Source organism: Jaculus jaculus, chromosome 4 (genome assembly GCF_020740685.1).
Source record: "Jaculus jaculus isolate mJacJac1 chromosome 4, mJacJac1.mat.Y.cur, whole genome shotgun sequence".
NCBI lineage: Eukaryota > Metazoa > Chordata > Mammalia > Rodentia > Dipodidae > Jaculus > Jaculus jaculus.
The window spans coordinates 19,792,178-19,812,177 of NC_059105.1; the positions used below are offsets into that span (position 1 = coordinate 19,792,178).

The 20,000-nt window shown below is 52.5% G+C and overlaps 1 protein-coding gene across 1 annotated transcript in view; it reads left to right on the forward strand.

The window, feature by feature from the left end:
* Inpp5d (inositol polyphosphate-5-phosphatase D) overlaps nucleotides 1-14,443 on the forward strand; it is a 128,544-nt gene extending 114,101 nt beyond the window's left edge. Inside the window, exons 21-27 of the mRNA XM_045148158.1 lie at nucleotides 969-1,051; nucleotides 5,189-5,276; nucleotides 6,173-6,322; nucleotides 7,324-7,420; nucleotides 8,842-9,117; nucleotides 10,777-11,377; nucleotides 13,209-14,443. Coding sequence (XP_045004093.1) covers nucleotides 969-1,051; nucleotides 5,189-5,276; nucleotides 6,173-6,322; nucleotides 7,324-7,420; nucleotides 8,842-9,117; nucleotides 10,777-11,377; nucleotides 13,209-13,211 — 1,298 coding nt within the window. The 3' untranslated portion in view covers nucleotides 13,212-14,443. The remainder of the gene's footprint in view (nucleotides 1-968; nucleotides 1,052-5,188; nucleotides 5,277-6,172; nucleotides 6,323-7,323; nucleotides 7,421-8,841; nucleotides 9,118-10,776; nucleotides 11,378-13,208) is intronic.
* Nucleotides 14,444-20,000: the final 5,557 nt, after the last annotated feature.

Consider the following 20,000-nt stretch of genomic DNA (forward strand, 5'->3'; position numbering starts at 1 on the left):
CTGGCTCCTCTCCATACCCTTGGGGTAGACTGTAGCCCACTTGAGTTTCCCCAAGCCAGATTCTCACTCAGCCAAAGCCCTGGGAAAGGTTCCAGAACTCCGGAGATAGAGCAGATCCCCAACATCTGCCCACGCACCTTCATTGCCCTGTTCCCTCTTGCTCTTCCCACATTCCGGGCCCTTCCTTAGGTGGGCCACAGGGTCGGGAGGCAAGCTAAGAATGGACAGTCTCATCCCAGGTGCAACAGTGAGTGCTGTGTTTAGAAAACACTCTTCCTACTTGAAATGTCCTCTGAAGCTCTTCCATACCAGATGCCTGCATGGTCACCAGTTCTCGCTGGGATGAGCTGGAGAGTGGCAAGGAACATATTCTGCATGGATGGGATGTCACCAGAACTCAGGAGGCCCATTAGTTACAATTTTTACCTGTACACCTTCCTTCTCCAGCCCAGCCAGGCCCAGGGCTGCGGATGGCCCAGCCTTCAGTACAAAGTCCCCAAACCCTAGCTCAGTGGGCAGGGTCAAAGCAATGCCAGTAAGAATAGGGGTGTGTGTGTGTGTTTAAGAAGCTCTCCAGACATTTGCATAGATTTCTATGGAAACAGCATATTAGGGAGCCTAAATTAGATTTTCAAAAGGCTGCTATCTTGAGTGGCGTGGGAGAGCCCGACATGTTTCCCAATCTTCTTGCCTGTGATGTGATGATTTCTTTGGGCCTGGGTTGTTGAGAAGAGGAGGGGGAATCTCTTGGATTTTCCTAAAATAACTTGACCGTTGTCAGCAGACGACCATCCCCTGCACAAAGCAGAACCCCAACAAGTCTCTGGCACCTAAACTGTGCTGAGGTCCCAGAGACTTCACGGAGGGGGCCAGCTTCCGTTGTCAGGATCTGGGAGCAACCCCGGGGAGACTTTTCGTTTTGGTCCTTGCTCTGTCGTCTGCAAATCAGGCTTCTTATTCTCCAATAGGTTTTGTCAAGAGTCAGGAAGGAGAAAATGAAGAAGGAAGTGATGGAGAGCTGGTAGTGAGGTTTGGCGAGACCCTTCCCAAGGTAATTCGAGAAGAGAACATGGGCTGGAGAGATGGTTCATTGGTTAAGGCACGTGCCCGCCAAGCCTGATGACCTGAGCTCTATTCCCCAGTACCCACATCAAGCCAGATGCATAGAGTGACGCATGCTTCTAGAGTCCATTTGCAGTGCCTAGAGGCTTTGGCATGGCCTCTCTCTCCTCTCCTCTCGTCTTCTCTCTCTCTGTAAAGAAATAAATAATTTAAAAAAGAAGAACAGAACATGCCCAGGGAGAAGGCTGTAGAAATAGTGGTCAAGGGCTGAGCTGCAACATGTCTGCCCAGAGGGAACAGCAATCCCAGAGCAAGGCCAAAGAAACAGGCTCAGGGGCACCTACTCACAGCTGCTGAGGGCACACTGCCCAGCACTGATATGACCGCCACAGTCCTAAGTGGATTGCAGCCCTCAGTACATCCATCCACTGGCTTGTTGCGTCAGGTGAAGGTTTGGAGAGAAGCCCAGGGCTCCCTGGTTTTGGTTTTCCTTTGTTTTATTTCCAGGAAGAGTCTTTTGTAGTGCAGACTGGCCTCAGACTCACAGTGTAGCCCAGAACGACCTTGAATTCCTTGTTCTCCTGCTCCTACCTCCCAAGTATTGGGGGTCACAGGCCTGTGCCACCTTGCCTTGCTCCCTAACTGTCCTCTGAAGCAGGAAGCCCTGGGCCCGTGGAGGAGGCAGGGGCAGCTGAGTACCGAGTAGAATGGCAAACACACCGACCTGTAGTGGAACACATTTGCCCTTATTGTGAAAAGAGGTTTGCTCCTGGGATCCCAAACGGACAGCAGAAGTGTTTGCTGTCTCGGGATACAAGCTTTTTGGGTGCTCAGATGTAGATGCTGGGTACAGGGTAGAGTGGGACCCTACTGCTCTCACATCTCAAGAAGCGGGTACAAAGAAGGGAGTAGATCTGTCATGGGGTGCTCATAGGAGGTTTTCTCAGAGGTGACACTCATAGTGAGTTGTAAAGAATGACCTCGGGCTGGACAGATGGCTTAGCAGTTAAGCACTTGCCTGTGAAGCCTAAGGACCCCGGTTCGAGGCTCGGTTCCCCAGGACCCATGTTAGCCAGATGCACAAGGGCACATGTGTCTGGAGTTCGTTCGCTCTCGCTCTCAAATAAATAAATAAAAACAAAAAGAAAAAAAAAAAGAATGACCTGTCATCCCAACACTCTGTGGAGACAAGAGGACCATAAGTTTGAAGCCAGCCTGGGCTACACAGGGAGACTTCTATCTAAGAAATGGATGTAAGTAGATACAAGTGAAGTTGTTGCTTCTATTGTGGCAGTGATAAAACAGCTGACAAAAGCAACTTGAGGAAAGGTTTGTGTTGGCTCACAGTTCAGGAATATAGGCCGTCATGGTGGCAGAAGCTTGAGGCAGCTGGTCAGGGATGCAGCCTCAATTAGGAGCCAGCCAGCAATGAATGCTGGTGCTCAGCGCACTTCCTTTTTAGTCAGTCCAGGATCGCTGGCCCACAGAATGGTACCACCCACAGTTAGCATGGGTCTTCCCACCTCATTAACCCAGTGTAGAAATCCCTTCACTGACATGCCCAGAGGTTTGTTTCCACTGTGATTCTAAATCCCACAACTTGTCAAGATTAACTATCACAAGGACCTTAAGCAGGTGGAGGCACACAGCTTCCCCTGGGGTTGGAGCCACTCACTGGCAGGGCACCACGTCTAGGCTTCCCACCCTGGCAATAGACACTGATCGGAACCAGCCCTTGGCTGCACAGGGAGGCCATGTTGCACGTGAGCCCAGACCCTCCTGATTCAGGTCCCAACTACTTAGGGCCCTCAGCCAGGTCATATGGCTGATTGGAGACAATCATTCTTGGGACATCTCAAGCCCTGAGCTCTTAGGGCTCTGCACTCCAAAGAGATATTGGTATCCAGTCGAACTGGATGCCATCCTCTTACTGCTCCTCATAACTGCTTCCACATAGGACCTGAAGCATTCCCTCCTTTGGTGACATTTGGAAAGACACCAGCATCCTGGTCCACATAGCATGTCCATCGAGGATGTCATCTCCCACCACTCCCCACAATTTTAACTGTCCGATTCCTGCCACTCCTCTGTCCTCTCCCCTCTGGACCACTGCCACCTCTGAGAGTCTCCACACCTCCTGTCTTCCTGCTGACGGACCTTTCTGCAGCGCCCCTCTTTACCAGGTTGAACCCCTGGTGCCCAGCTCCCCACCTCATCCTTACACCTCAGGAGCTGGTATCCACTCTCTTCCCAGAACCTTCACCCCACCTCTGTGACATCGTCTCCATGAATCCCCACTGTGGTGCCTCCACGGTGGCTTGGTCCTTTAGAGACAGTCAGTAATTCAGAAGTCTGTCACCACACTGAAGTTGCCACCTAGCCCCAAAGTCAGATGTCACTATCTCTCTGTCATGTGACTTTTCCTGGAGAGTTGTGGGGGGTGACAAATATCTGTTCACCTTAAATAGGGCACCAATAACAGACCAAAAAATAATAATCATTCCATCCAAGTCCAGTTTGATGAGCCAATGAGTTTATTAGGCTGACTTGCAGAAACATGGGTGAGGGGTGGGTTACAGGATGTGGGTGACACTCAAACAGCTATACCACTGGAGAAGAGTTCCACTCCTGCATGGGTGGTGACCTGACATCTGGATAGATGATATCTTCCACTTTAAGTGACCTTCTCCCCTCCCAACACCCTGTGTGGCTGGGAAGAATTACATGCAGCTGCAAGGCAGGTGCAGGAGGAAGGGAGAGGCTGGAATCTAATGACCTTCCTCGACCCCTTCTCCTATGAGAGAACATCAGCAGGCAGGATCTTGTGAGAGCCTCCCATAGGTCATCACAGCCGCTCAGATGAGATGGGAACGGCTGTATGCCCTGTGAATAGCATTCCACAACACTGTCACTGAGTCAAGTGGTTGTTGTAGCCCTGGAACCCCACACTGCCTCAGAGCGCTCAGTGAAATTTCCAGACACTGCTTCTGGAACTTTCTCGATAGACAAATTAGTGAGTCCATCCTGATGTTTGTGATGGCACTTGGAACCCTTCATCAGTGGCCTTCTGGTAACTGCAAGAGAAGGCAAGCGACAGCCACAGGGTGTGACCTTGAGTTTGGCTCTTCTGTGGTGGAGACATCCAAGGGAACAACCTGAAATTCACTCATGGAAAATCACAGCCAGCCCGTAGGGCCAGTGTGTGCAGATGCCCCCCTCCACGGACGGACGCCCTTGCCAGCGAGGCTCGGGAACACTCGGCATTGCAAAGGCCACCGTCAGTCTCCCCAGCCAGCCTGGCGGGGCTTCCCTGAACAACTGCTCTCGTGCTTTCTTCCTTCCTTTCTGTTTCTTTCCTTCTTGCCCTCCCTCAGTCTCTCTCTCTCTTCTTCATTCTCCCTTCTTCATTCGTTTTGTTTGTTCTGAAACGGAATCTTGCTATGGAGCCCTGGCTGGCCAGAAACTTGCTATGTAGAGCAGGCTAACTTGCAGTGACCCTCCTGCTTCCCCCTCCTACGTGCTGGTATGATAGGGATGCACCACCACGCCTAACAGTGTCAGTAGTAGTGATTGTGCAATTGGGAGTTGACACTAAACCCTTATGATTCTAAGCTAGGTGAAATCTCTGCCTTTAAACTGTACCCCTAGCATCTCTGAGCAATTTCTGGAAGTTGGGCACAGGGCTAGGAGATGGGAGTCTGTCATTTGCCAAACCATATCTCTAGCAACCCACAGGGCACTTCAGGCTCAACTGAGGGCTGTGCTGCAAGGGGGCACATCTCCCAGATGGGGCCAGGCCCATGGTGCCGGCTCTGATGCAGCTGCGGACTTAAGAGGGTCCCAAGGGGAAGGATGCAGCTTCCGGATCCAGACCTGACTCCCAGTCGGCTCCTGGAATACACAGAGGAAGAAAGGGAGTCCATGGACATGAGGCCTGGGGAGCAGGGACGTTGTCCCCCACTTGGCTGGACAGAGTGTATAAATGGGCTTCTGCGTGTTCTCGGGGGCACTGAGAGCTGAGGTTTGAGTCTGGTTACAAAAACATCTTCCGTTCTGGTTTCCCTCGCACTCCGCCATCCGCCTACCTACCCCACCTGCGGGCTGTGACGCGGCGCCTCCTCCGTAGCTGAAGCCCATCATCTCAGACCCCGAGTACCTGCTGGACCAGCACATCCTGATCAGCATCAAGTCCTCTGACAGCGATGAGTCCTACGGTAAGCGGCCAGGACAGGTACCACACCTGCCCGCTGCCTGCAGCCTCTGAAGCGAGGGGGACCGTGGCGTCCTTCTGGGAAAGCCTCTGCCGCTCCCCATCCTGTCCCGCTGCTGCCTTTTCGCCCCGTCCCAGGGCTGTCAAAGGGGCATTACCTAGTAGGTCAATGCTCCTGCCCCTTGGGCTTCTGGGCACTACTGCTTCCCTCCCTCTTAGCCTTCCTGGGCATGGTGTCGATGTTGTTTGATTTGATCCCGACCAGACCTTTAAAAGCCAGTATTGTTCCCTAGTGAGTAAATGAGTAAACTGAGGCTCAGAGAGGTCAGCTGACTTGCCCGGGTCACACAGAGAGTCATCAGCTGGGCCATGACTTGTCCTGGGCATGCTGTGCCACCGGGCCTCTCCCGTGTCCCCAGCTCCTCAGCACGCGGCGCATTGCTGCAGACCCACCCTGCTAACGGGTCAGCTCCCCTGTGGCTTCCTTTTCATTTTAGGCGTGTTCTTTGTGCAGACCTTTGAGCCTTACCTAGGCTCTTACCTGCTCATTTGGGGTTTTGTTGTTGTTGTTGTTGTTTTACTGTTTGTTTTGTTTTGCCTTGGGAAGTGATTCCTACGGCAATCAGATTAGGACTCGGTTCTGTTTCTCTGATAGATTTTTGAAGATTTAACTTTTCTTTTCCCATTAATCCCCAGGGAGTTCCTTTTACTATGAGGCTTGAGACATTTGCCCCAAATTGCTATAAGCAGTTTGATCGAAAGGGCTTATCAACTAGTCCCTGCCTGGATGACTGATGGAGGGACTGTCTTCCAGGGGTTAGAGGTGAATCTCCAGGCAGGCTTCCTGTGTGACCCACGCATGCCAGGTCTTGATGTCGCTGTCCTCTTTCCTCTTCCCAGGTGAAGGCTGTGTTGCCCTTCGGTTGGAGGCCACAGAGACCCAGCTGCCCATCTACACACCTCTCACCCACCACGGGGAGATGACCGGCCACTTCCGGGGGGAAATTAAGCTGCAGACTTCACAGGGCAAGAAGAGAGAGAAGCTCTACGGTAGGCCGTCCTCCCTCTGCTCTCCATAGGTGCTGCCACTGAGGGACCAGCGTGCGCTCTCATCAAAGCCCCCACTCTTCTGTCTGCTGTGCCCTCAGAACAGAACCTAGTTGGGAAGTCTCTCAGGCAGCTGAGCGTAGTGGCATACACCACTAATCCTGGGACTCGGGATGCTGAGGCAGGAGGATTATGTCCTGGAGGCCAGCCTAGGCTATATAGTGAGCCCTATCTTTAATAAGGAAAAAAGGGGGGGGAAAAGACCTGTTTCTCACAACAGCCCTGTCGTCCTTGCCTGGCAGGTGGGAAACTGAGGCACAAAGAGGCTAGCTAGGTGACTGGGTGAAGGCTACATAGCCAGGAAGCGGCTAGGCCAAGGGGCAAGTACAGGTCGTTCAGGCCGCACAGGAGTTGGGCAGTCTGATAGGTGCTGTTGTGGAGACAGTGGGATCTGAATTGACTCCATGAGGAGGGGCTCCCCAGTCAGGCAAGGCCTCAGTCCACTGAAGGTGCTGCCTCTGGGCACAGGTCTTTCTGTTCCCTGTGGAAGCTGTTTCTCTCCAGTGGAAGTGTGGACTCTGAGCTGAGAGTCACATGCCAGAGTCAGAAATGAAACTGGAGTCCCAGCTCCCCTTGAAACCCAGAGAGCACATTAGCTTTGAGTACCGAGTGCTCCTGGGCTGCCTGGGTATGTTTGTTGTGTTCTGATCCGACAAAGAAAGATTCTCCTGTGTCGTTCCTGGTTGAGACCAGCAAGCTGGAAACATTTCATGACATGACTGTGTCACAGGTACCGTTTTCCTCCTTCTGGAGCCATGGCAGGCATAAGCAGTCGATCACTGAGCCAGAGGATTCTGAAGCCTGGGAATATTGCTTAAAACACCTCCCACAGTAACCACGATTTATTGCTTAGCTTTGGCCTAAGTGGATACCACTTCGCCACCCCCGGACCAAATTCCAGGGACTGAGCCCTCACGTAATCTTTCCTGGCCCTTCTCTTCCAGACTTCGTGAAGACAGAGCGTGACGAATCCATCGGAGCCAAGTGCCTAAAGAGCCTCACCAGCCATGACCCGATGAGGCAGTGGGAGCCTAGCATCAGGTAGACCAGAAACGGCAGCGCATACTGCAAACTAGCTGGGCAGGCCAGGGCCCAGGGTGGGTGCACAGTAAGGCTTAGGTCGGGGAAGAAGGGGTGCTTTGGCCCAGGGGAGCCACTCTCCTGCCCTCGGCTCTGCATCTGGAGCACAAACCCCTGTTACTGGGCGCCCAGCATGCCTGTGTGTGGCAAAGCCTGGGTTGGAAAGTTCACTTCCCCGCCCCAGCATTCACCGACTCCTGTGTCAGAGACACCAGGGTAAATTCGGTACAGTCCCCCAGCCCAGGAGCTCACTGCCAACTGGTGGAAGGATGTGCTGTCCGTGAGGAAGCAACTATGGGTGACTGAGTGATTCCAAGGCAGCGAAGACTTGTCCTGTCTCCCAGGAGGCTGTGAGGATGGGGCCTTCAGCAGTTACGGTTCCCAATCTCAGACTAACAGGGAGTTGTGGGGAGGGGGTAGATGCATCCAGTTTATTCTGTTCAGAGACTGAAGTGGAAATAACCCAGACATAATTTATCTTAGTAGAAGACAGCAGCTCCCAATATCAGGATTGTCTCTGCTTCATTATGTGGCCTGGAGTTCTAGAATCAAGGTGGTGAGGGCTCTGGCCTTGGCCAGCTCGCCTGCTAAGGATACAGACGCACCTATGCCACTGTGCCCTTCCAGCCCTCACCTCCACTGCACTCAGCAACTCCCATGGCTAGCCCGTTCCTTGGCCGTGGCATGGACATGATGGTGTCTCTTGTAGTCTTCCCTTCCTACCCCTCCAGAGACTGCAGCCCAGCTCTAGGATGTCTCCTACCTCCACCATCAGATTTCTTCTCCCACGGTGATTGGTAGTAGCAGGAATTGATGGGTGGCGTGAGAAAAGACCAAGGAAGGCTGCAGAGGATCTGCAGAACTCTGCTAAGTCAGTCCTCCTGGGATTTTGCCTGGCATAGCAGCAGTGTGGCTGGGCTGCCTCATCCACACCTGGTCTGACTATCCCTGTTGGCACCTCCAGCCTTGACCTCTGTGACCTCACACTCATCTTGCCATACTGATGAACGTCCAAACTGACATGTCCTCATGGACTCTATCCAGAAATGCTCCTCCTTGCCGCCTCTCTGACATCAGGCGTGTCTGTGTGTGTCTCACATCCAGTGTGAGTTCCGTGAGAACAGAGACCGTGGCTGCCTCGCGCGTGACCGTTCTCCCCACTCCTGGCCCCAGGGCTGGTGTTCACCTGGCTCCCAGTAACTAATCACGTTACACCCATGCGTGCGTGCGTGAGTGAGTGAATGAATGAGTGAATCCACTGCCCCAGAAATGAAGGCACTGAGGGAGATGGCATGAGGAACACAAAGACCTCAGAGGACACGATCCCCAAGCTAATGTCAACCGAGGAAAGAGGCCTGAGGGGTTGCTGTGTCTTCCTGCAGGGCCCCTGCCTGTGGTGTCCCCAGCCTTTCTGAGATCATCAACCCCAACTACATGGGCATGGGGCCCTTCGGACAGCCCACGCTCGGGAAACCCACCCTGTCCCCAGACCAGCAGCCCACAGCCTGGAGCTATGACCAACCGCCCAAGGACTCCTCCCTGGGACCTGGCAGGGGAGAAGGACCTCTGACCCCTCCGTCCCAGCCACCCTTGTCACCAAAGAAGTTTTCATCGTCTACAGCCAACCGATGTCCCTGCCCCCGGATGCAGGAGACAAGGTCAGTATCTCCTCTGTTAAGTCGGCCTGCACTCACAGCGCCCCAGGGGTTCCCCTGCATGGCAGCCTCAGTCCGCTTTGCCCACTGCTTTAAGCTTCAGCTAACTGGTTGGCACAACTAGATTTTAAAGGGGGCTGGGGCTGGGAGGTTGAGGACCCTGCCAAGGAAAGCAACGTCCTGTAAAAACTACATTTTGTGAAAAAGACATTGCTAAAACCAGTGGCTCTCGGGCCTGAGTCCACAGAGGCCCCTGTGGAACAGGGGTGGGGATTTCTAAGCAGAAACTTCTCCAACCTCAAATGTCCCTCTGTTTCCTCAACAATGAGAGTCTCTGTTCTCCAGTCTCTTGTGCTGGTGATAATTGGAGAAGCAAAGTCCTTTTCATAGGAATGGACTCTGTCCCCTGGATACTGGTTTACTTATCTAACTATGATCCCCATACAGGACTAGACTGTTTGTTACCTGTGGTCAGGGCACTAAAACTCTTGAACTTGACATGGTCTTCTCCACCTTCCCCTAAAGGCAGCAGAAGTGGACCTCCTGGAGTGAAAAAGACTTCTGGTCTCCCTCCCCCCGGCCCTGCCCCTACTCTGCCAAGAGCCCCTCCTCTCAGATCCTCAGGCCAGCCTGGAGTAGACATTTTTGAAAACTCCAGACACGGGCAGAAGGGGGCAAGATCGAGGGCCATAAGTCCTTCAAAGCCTCTACATTACTAAATAGGCAGTGACCTCCATTTCCCCACTTCAGAAAGAAATGACCTGCGCCCCGAGGTCTCATCTCCCTGGCCATGAGAGCAGGCACCACGTGAACAGTGCTTCCCACACAGGCCCCCTTTAGCTAGAAAGTGAAATCGTTTCCCATCCCTCCCGCTCCTAAACTGCTCAGCGGGAAGTCACCTCCAGTGAGGGCTGTGACAAGTTAGAAAACGGGCAAAAGAAGGCAGCTCTCCTGTCCCTTGGGTTGTGGCCTGGACTTCTTTCTCTGCCCATGGCTCCAGTGGGCGGGTTTTCATGCCAGTGACCTTTGCCTGCCTGGGGTCCCTCTGATTTGCCCCAGCTGTTGTTCCCTCCTGCTGTGAGTGACTGTCTCGGGGTTTGCTGACATAGCACAGATGGTCAGCGGTCCTCTGCAAAGCTTCCATTCCCCGTGGCAGCCACACACATGAGAGGCCAGAGTGGGATTGCTCCAGTGGAGAGGCAGTGAGGGTCTTGGGGTGGGGGGAGCCAGGAGAGGCATCTGTCAGCACTGAGGGAAGCGATGGCTTCTCTGCTGAGGATGGGGTTCGTACTGGGCACCATGTAAGTTGGCCCATCCCCTTCTGCAAAACCTGTGGGGGTATCCCCTTTGCTCACAGATGCCCTGGTAGGAATGCGGGCAGGGGGAAGGTGGAAAGGGTGCCAGGCCAGACCTCTAGGGATGTGGAATAACACAGTACCATCTAAAACTATCAAGGTGATGTTCATGCAGAGTGAACCACTTCCAAGTGAACAGTTGCATGGCGTTCAGTATGTTTACAGTGTCATGCGCTTGTACCTCGCTCTAGAATATTCTAACCTCAGAATGGCAGTAGAGTCATGAAGTATCCACTTCCCAGGTCCCGTCTTCTCAACCAGTTTCCTCCCCTCTGCCCTCCTTCCTCTCCCTCCCTCGTGTTTCCAGGCCTGGTGACCTGGGGAAGAGCCCCACCGAGGCGTTGCTTCAGGAGGACGCGCCACTGACAAAACCGGAGATGTTTGAAAACCCTCTGTACGGGTCCATGAGCTGCTTCCCGAAGCTGGTGCCCAGGAAGGAGCAGGAGTCCCCCAAGATGCCGCGGAAGGAAGCACCCCCCTGTCCAGAGCCTGGGATCTCCTCTCCCAGCATCCTGCTCACCAAAGCCCAAGAGGCCGAGGGCAGCAAGGGGACAGGCAAGCAGGCCCCCGTGTCCGCGTTCGGCCCCACGCCCAGGGTCCGCTCCTTCACCTGCTCGTCCTCCGCCGAAGGCAGGCCCTCCAGTGGGGACAAGGGCCCAGGGAAACCCAAGGCTCCGGCCAGCTCTCCAGCCCCGGTGCCGGCCAAGAGGCCCATCAAGCCTTCCAGATCAGAAGTAAGCCCACAGACAACGCCCAGCCCCGCGCCACGGCCACCCCTGCCTGTCAAGAGCCCGGCCGTCCTGCAGCTGCAGTACTCGAAGGGCCGAGACTACCGCGACAACACGGAGCTGCCCCACCACGGCAAGCCCCGGCCCGAGGAGGGGCTGCTCGGCAGGACCGCGATGCAGGTGTGGTGGCCCACGCGGGCTCGTGTCCGTGCAAGGGCGTGCGTGCGCGTGCATGCAAGTGTAGTTGTCCTGGGGAGGGCTGGACTCCAGGCTTGAACTCGGCCTTTTGTCTGCACCTGCATCCATAACCCTACACTGCCTGGGTCATGGAGGTGTTCTTGTTTTTTTTTTAAAAAAAAAAAATTGGGCTGGAGAGATGGCTTAGCGGTTAAGCGCTTGCCTGTGAAGCCTAGGGACCCCGGTTCGAGGCTCGATTTCCCAGGACCCACGTTAGCCAGATGCGCAAGGGGGCGCACGCGTCTGGAGTTCGTTTACAGTGGCTGGAGGCCCTGGCGCGCCCATTCTCTCTATCTGCCCCTCTCTCTCTCCCTCTCTCTCTTTATCTCTCTCTTTCTCTTTCTCTCTCTGTGCCTCTTTCTCCCTCTGTCTGTTGCTCTCAAATAAATAAATAAATAAAAATTAAAAATAATTAAAAATAATAATAATTATATATAATAATAATTAAAAATAAGAAAAAAAGTACAAATCTGGTTTTACCTTTTAAAAAAAATTACTTATTTGAGAGAGAGAGTAGGAGGGCCAGGGCCTGTTGCCACTGCAAACGAACTCTGGTCGCATGAGCCACTTTGTATGTCTCTTGTATGTCTTGCTTTCCACGGGTACTAGGGAATTGAACTGGGGCCGTCATGCTTTGCAAGCGAGTGCCTTTAACCGTAGAGCCATCTCTCCAGCCTTCTGCAGTGATTCTTGGAAGGGAAGGAGGAGGCGCTGTGGATAAACGCCTAGCACTGTGAAGAAAAGGAATCTAGATCATTTATATTTCATTCTTATCCTCAGCATGTGCACTTCAGGTGGTCCTAGTGTTTTAGAGACTTCACACAGAACACGTCTTTCCTATGAAACAGGCTTCTGCTTGAACAAAACTAACAGCGACTAAGACAGCTTAGACTGGACACGGTGTTATACACATACAATTACAGCACTCTGGAGGTTGAGGCAGGAGGATTAGGAATTCACGGCCAGCCTGGGCTATATAGTGAGACCCTATTTCAAAAAGAAAAGAAAAGAAAATTAATGACACATGCCTTTAATCCCAGCACTTGGGAAGCAGAGGTAGGTGGATCGCTATGAGTTCGAGGCCACCCTGAGACTACGTAATGAATTACAGGTCAGCCTGGACTAGAGCAACACCCTACCTCGAAAAAAAAAATTTTTTAAGTTAAATAATAAATTAAAGCCATACAGAGCCTGGGAGCTGAGGGTGAGCTCAGTGGTAGGACACATGCGAAGCCCTCGACTGAATCCCCAGCAGCAAAAAGAAAAGAACAGATTCTGGAACCAAACTGTTAGTTAGATTTTTCAATCACTTCTTTGTTTTGCAGTGCTGGGGATCCAACCCAGGGCCTTGTGTGTGCCAGGAAAGTGCTGTACCACAGAGTACACCCCCAGACATGTGTTGGATTTAAATCCTATGCCTCTGCTTCCCGGTTCTATGCCTGGGAGCCTCAGTTTATTGATCTGTAAAGCAGGGCGGCTGCTGATGCCTGCCTTATAAATTTATAGGGAGAAATAAGTTGTGTCATATACTATCACTGTCTATTGTGATTTTGTAGTGATAACTCCTGCTCAGCATCTCATGTATATGACTCATATCTATCATTAAGTTCATATATATTGTATGAGCTAGGATATATTTAAAGTATTTAGGATAGTGTGGGTTGGCTCTTCATTGTCAAAAAAAAACCCAAAAAAACCTGACCTGTCCTCCAGAGCTCAGTGTGGCCTGGAGAGAGGGAGGCCCGGAGATAACCCTTCTGTTCTTATCCTACAGTGAAGCCCTTGGTGAGCCGCCCGCGATGGGAGCCCGGAGGAGCAGTGCAAAGCTGGCCTCAGCCTCTCTGGGGACCTCCTGCTGCATCCTCTTACCTGACTTCTGGTGTAAGGCTGTGACTCTTCCAGCCAAAGAAGCGTGCTGGCTGTGACCCCGGGCCAGAAGAGGTGCTGAGGCTAGATGGAAAACACACACCAGCTGGCAACAGACAGCCGACCTGAGCTTCAGGATTTGGGACCCCAGGACCTTGCTCTGTCTGGTTGCCATTTTGAAGAGAGGGACTGAGGTGCTCATCAGAAGGTAGAGATGTGAATAATAATAATATTAATAATAATAATAATGCCACACAGGAGGTACACTAGCCCTGTGCCACAGGCTGTGTTAAGTGCCTTATAAACACTTGCCAGGATGACGTCCTGAGCTGACGTTCCAGCCGATCTGAACAATGTGCCCTGGGGGCTTGAGATGAAGCATTAAGAAGGCCAGTGACCCCCTGACTGAATCAGGCCCAGCTACGGGGACCTGAAGACTCTATATGGCTGATCTAGGGCACAAGGAACCTGGCCGTGCCCAGTTTTCAGCGAAGGCCGAGGTCCTGGCCCAGCCCGCCTGGGGAGCGGGACTCTGCTTGCTTTCTGTCAGCTTTTGAGGTTACAGGAACTGGAGCGTCAGCTCCAAACTGCCTAGTGACAAAATCGAGCCTCAGGCAGAGCAGGCCCCTGTCAAGTCCACATGCCACGCTCCTAATCCATGCCTTGCCACTGGGGTTAGGCAGCTGCCCCCGGTCCTGGGTCCCACCCCCAACAGTTCTGTCGTATCTCTACGTGCTAAGGGAGAGCCTCTGCTGCTGCTCCTGAGGACTGAACTCTTAGCCCGCTGCCGGCGGTGAGTGGGAAGCTGGGTCCCAGGCTCTCAAAATAGCACAGCCTTTTCTGCCCAAGCTCGGTGGTATTCAACCTGCATCCTTGGTTACCAGCAGAATACAATGGTAATGCTGTTTCTTGGTGGGTTTGTTTGTTTGTTTGTTTATGGCTTGGGTGTTTTTGTTGTTGTTGTTTTTTCTTATTTGGAGGTAGGGTCTCACTCTAGCCGAGGTTGACCCTGTGTTGCTTTTATGACATGAGAGAATTAGTGCAAGAAACCAAACCCAGAGGTGTGTTCAAGAGCAGGAGAGCAGGCAGATAGCCTATGCGCCCCAGGCTGTGTGACCAATAAATTGTGCCTTTCTCACCTGGTTCCCGACCATGCGGCATGCTCCCCTGCCACCCAGGGCCACAGTTCTTTTCTAAGTGGATTAATTGCAGGGGAAAAGCGGCAGAGGGGGGCAGCTGAGGGTCCTAGTGGTGATGAGAAAACAAGACCCCCAGCAGACGGAACTGCGGAGCCAGCGTGAAGTTGGACGCGGGAGGAGACAAGGGTACACGTGACCCCTTCTACGCGCGCGTGCACGCACCCTGCAGCCACCCAACTCCCACAAGCACCCCGGACTCCCGAGCCCCACAGTTTATAAGCTCTTCCCAGCTTTCATAAGTGTTGATTGCCCCGGGGACAGTAGACACAAGCGCACAGCCCTTGGGTCCATGGGCTTACACACAAGTCAGGGATAGGCTGGGGCCCAGACACCCCAAACAGATCCTGCTTGCAGGGTGCCATCGCCAGTGGTGCCATTCCTGCCACCGGGGGCTGTTTAGCACCTACCCTGCTCATGTACTGCAGGCACGAGCTCCAAGGAAAGGTGTTCTCAACAGCCACCAAGACAGCCATGCATGGGCTGGAGACATGGCTTAGCGGTTAAGGCACTTGCCTGCAGAGCCAAAGGACCCAGGTTCAGTTCTCTAGGACCCATGTGAGCCAGATACACAAGGTGGTGCCTGCATCTGGAAGAGGCCCTGTTGCATCCATTCTCTCTCTCAAATAAATAAATGAATAAAAATAAATTTAAAAGAAAGAAAGCAAGCATCCACCGCCTGCCATGGCGGCCTTTGTGAAGCGGCAGGGATAGGGCTGATCTCACGCTTGGACCCCAGCTCTTCACCCTGTTCCGAAGCATGAAGACCCTTACCTTTCCCTTCCTGGTCTCCACGCACAGCCTGACACCCCCCCCCCCCAGGCCCTAGCAATCTGACCCAGTAGACCAAGGGCCAAGGTAGAGAGAGGGACATGTGGGCATACCCTGACCTTCATGCAGCCACCGTTTCCCATCGTCGCCCCACAGTCGAAGACCGGACCCGTGCGAAGCTGCCTGCTGCCAGGGTAAACTGGCTTTCTCCACGAGGCGCCCGCAGCCACTCACCCCCAGGGACGACGATGAGAAGAGTCCTCGGCATGGATGCCAGGGCTCACCCCCATCATGTCAGCAGGTCCCCAGGAGAAGAGCAGAGGAACGGCCGCGTGGGGCATACCTGTGTTTTTTTTTTTTCAAATTTTTATTTATTTATTTATTTGAGAGCGACAGACACAGAGAGAAAGACAGATAGAGGGAGAGAGAGAGAATGGGCGCGCCAGGGCTTCCAGCCTCTGCAAACGAACTCCAGACGCGTGCGCCCCTTGTGCATCTGGCTAACGTGGGACCTGGGGAACCGAGCCTCAAACCGGGGTCCTTAGGCTTCACGGGAAAGCGCTTAACCGCTAAGCCATCTCTCCAGCCCCACACCTGTGTTTTTTGTCTCTAGTCACCTGAGGAGATGCAATTGTCCCTGTCCCTGTTCCGCCACAGTAAAAGGCGGCTGTCTCAAGGGCCTGGCTTCACGGTGGCTGAACAACTGGGGGCCCCTAATGTCCAGACCTGGAAGCACTGCAACTGACTTTGCATTTTTGTACTTCTCACAGCTCAGCCTTGCACCTACCCCCTCGTTCCCTGGCTGCTATTCCCCTGGGGGCCACTCTAGCAAGCTCTCTCCTTTCCTGATAATTCTGCCCCACAGGAGCCATTTCTTCCTTCTAGGGCAGGGGGAGGGGGAGGCAGACACTGCCTTTCCTAATGACCTCCATTTTCTTTACCAAGCTCTCGAACCAAGACGTCACATCAACTAACAAGCTTCCCTCTAAAGTCCTCCATTCCTAAGGTGTCTGTCACCACCCCCACAAAGCTGTAGACTGGCAGTCACATTTACTTTTTGTTTTTTTCTTTTCATTGTTTTTTAAATTTTTTATTTATTTATTTGAGAGAGAGAGAAAAGAGAGGCAGAGAGAGGGAGAGAAAGAATGGGTGCACCAGGGCCTCCAGCCACTGTAAACAAACTCCAGATGCATGTGCCACCTTGTACATCTGGCTTACGAGGGTCCTGGGGATGCAAACCTGGGTCCTTTAGCTTTGCTGGCAAATGCCTTAACCGCTAAGCCATCTCTCCAGCCCTCTTTTGGGTTTTTTCAAGGTAGGGGGTCTTGCTGTAGCCAGGCCTCGAAATCACAGAGATCCTCCTACCTCACCTTCCCAAGCACTGGGATTAAAGGTGTGTACCACCACACCTGGCATGTTTGCCTTTTTGTTATTCTTTATGTGTGGAGGAGGGTGGATATGTGGACTCAGAGGAGGCATCTGTGCTCCCCCTTATCTGAGACAGGGTCTGTGGCCTCTGCAAAGAAGTCAGGCTTGCATGTTTCCCATTCTCCTGGCTCTGCCTGCAACTGTCATAGGTGTCCTTGGATCACAGGTGCATGACCATGACTTTACATACATGCACTCAGCTTTGCACGGGTGCTGAGGAATTAAATCCCAGGCCAGCAGGTTTTGTAAGCAAGTGCCTTTAACTGCTGAGCCATCTTCTCAGTCCATTTACTTTGAAAAAAAAAAAAAAGGTTTTTTTGCACAGTTATGTGAAGCTAGTTGAGGACCCCAGGTTTCCTGTTGTCATAACCATGGTCTCTGGCATCAAGACGTGGGCATCTCAATACCAAGCCATGCCCCACAGGGCTGCTGCTGCGCCACCATGCCACCTGTGGGAAGGCCAACCCCTTTGCTCTTCCTCCCTCCAAGGTTTCTGCTTTCCCATGCCATGCCTTGCCACCCATACAAGGGAAATTAGTGAGTCATTGAGAAAAGCTCTCTCCCACAGCTACCTTCCTTAACCTCAGCCTACCAGGTCTGTCTTTGTTTGTCCTTAAAATAGCTCCTTTCTCTCTGCAAACTAATTTCCATGGAGACCCAGTTATGGAAAGGCCAGAAGCTTTCTGCAAGGCAGCGAGCTCACTCCCAGCCTTCACTCCAACAGAGAGACCCTTTTATGATGCAAATTTCTGGTCTCACCCCCCGCAGATATCCCTCAAGGTCCCATTTTGGGAAATCTGTGCAAGGAGGCAGTGTGGACAGTCTCCCTCAGGTTACGCTCTGGCTGGTGGCTGTTCTGAGCTCTAAGCTCAGTCCTCCTTCAGCTCACGGCTGAGCCATGCATGGGGGTCTTCATGGGAGGGGTGTCAGGCCCGGTGTACCTAGCTTGGGTTCTCCACCACCCACCCAGCTGCAAACGTGCTGCACCTGGGAAGCTATTGGGCAGGCAGAATGGGTTTAAATACCTTGTCTTTTACTTCCTGAAAATACAGTCTTGTAAGGCCATGTAGCCTTTAGGAGCTTCAGTGCCCTTTCTGTAAAATGGGCAAGTGGCCTGCCTGGGTAGCTCTAAGAATCCAGGGAGCTCAGGTTGACCTGGCATGGTGCCTGGTGGTAGGGGTCATTGAAGGTTGCCCCCTTCCATCCTCAGAAGACAAGACAGCATGAGAGCGCATTGTGGATATTATCCCTCCAGGGGTTCTGGGGGAGGTGTCCTGCTGAGCCTTGGAGACTGCAGCCACTTCCCAGGAGGTAAAACCTCTCCAGTGTGGGCAGGAGCATGAGTCATCCTCTACGCCAGAAATCATGGGACAAGCAAAGGCTGTGAAAAACCCTGAAGACCAGGGGCTACATGTGGCCAGGGGGACTAGACAGAGCCAGGAAGACTAGGAGAGGTCAGATAGACTAATCAAGACCGAGGAAGGACTAGTTGGAACTGGAGGACTACTTAAGACTGGGAGATCTAGTTGAAACCAGGCGGGCTAGGTCAGGCCAAAAGGACTAGTGAAACCAGGCGGGCTAGTCGAGCACAACTACTTCTCACAACAGGAAGCCACTTGAGGCCAAGTAAGGGGAGGTTGCAAATGAGGCCAAGTGGGCTGGTTGAAGTCAAGGAGGGGTGAGCTCAGGTTGGAGCACCAGTTACAACCAGGAGGACAGGTAAGTGCAGGGCACTGGTTGGGTTCTCTAGCCATAGACCAAGTGGCTTAGATGATCTGAGCCAATGCGAGTAGACCTGAGGCCCGGGAAATGTTCCAAAGTAGACCTTCATTGGACAGCCGTAAACCCACTAGCCAATGCAGCAGCTCAGTGTTCCACAGCCTTCCAGGACACCTGTCCTTACTGACACTCAACTCCTGCTTCTCCCTCTTGCGCTCACCAAGTCAATGACTCAGTCCTGTTTCCTTCTGGAGGGAGCAAGGAGACATACGGCTCCGGAGCAGATGGTGGCCTATTGCACTCTGTGTGTTGGGAGGTCAAGGTCAAGAATCCAGTGAGGCAAGTGAGGTGTCAGGGTGCAAAATGAATGGGCATCACTCTTCTTTGACCTTGAACTGACCCAAATCTCAAAATCCCCAGCCCTGCACCTGTTCTGTGGCCCCCTAAACCTGGTCCTGCAGAGCAGTGGAGAGGTGAGAGCTGGAGACCAGGAGAATGACTTGCCTTGAGCAAGACTGACACACCTTCACAGGGTCTGGAAAGAGAAAGACGGGGTGGAGGTGTTAGTAAAAGAGCTGTCCTCTATATTGGGTGAAAATTTATATTCTTTTACCTATCTTTCTTCCTCTTTTTCACTCTCTCCTTCCTTTTTTTATTTTTGTTTGTTTGTTTGTCTTTAGGGTTTTTTTGAAACAGGGTCTCATTGACTGGCTTGGAACTCACTAGGTAGCCCAGGCTAATCTCAAACTCATGGCAATCCTACTGCTACAACCTCCCAGGTGCTGGGATTATAGGCATGAGTCACTACCCCCAGATCTGGAGTTATGTTTTTGTTTTGTTTTTCAAGGTAGGGTCTCACTCTAGCCCAGGCTGACCTGGAACTCACTATGTATCCTCAGGATGGCCTTGAACTCACGGAGATCCTCCTACCTCTGCCTCTCAAGAGCTGGGATATAAAAGTGTGCACCACCACGCCCGGCTTTGTTTTCTTTTTTACATTTTTACTGGGAACTTTCATATATGAACATACTTTAATTTAGTCTTGGTACCATCATATTACCCTCTCTTGTCCCCTCCCCATTCTACATTCCACTGAGGACCCTTCTCTCTCAAAGAAATCCTTTCTGTATTTCATTGTCTCATTCCTTTTGTTCTCCATCTTCTATGTCAATACATTGATGGACTCAGGACAGTGCAGGTCTCGTGGGGGTTATCAATAACCACCGTGGGATCATGAACACACCAGTCGGTTCAATTTGGGAAGCCAGTGCTTCATTGTTTGTATGCCTTCTCACCCTGTGGCTCTTACATTCTCTTTTTTCTTCTTTTTTTGGGGGGAGGGGGATTTTGAGGGAGGGTCTCACTCTGGTCCAGGCTGGCCTGGAATTAACTACGTAGTCTCAGAGTGGCCTCGAATTCACAGCGATCCTCCTACCTCTACCTCCCAAGTGCTAGAATTAAAGGTGTGCACCACCACATCAGGCTACCCTTACATTCTTTCTGCCTCCTCTTCTGCAATGCTTCCCGAGACTTGGAAGGTGTGTTAGAAATCTCCTTTCATGTTAAGCTCTCAACAGCCTCTTATG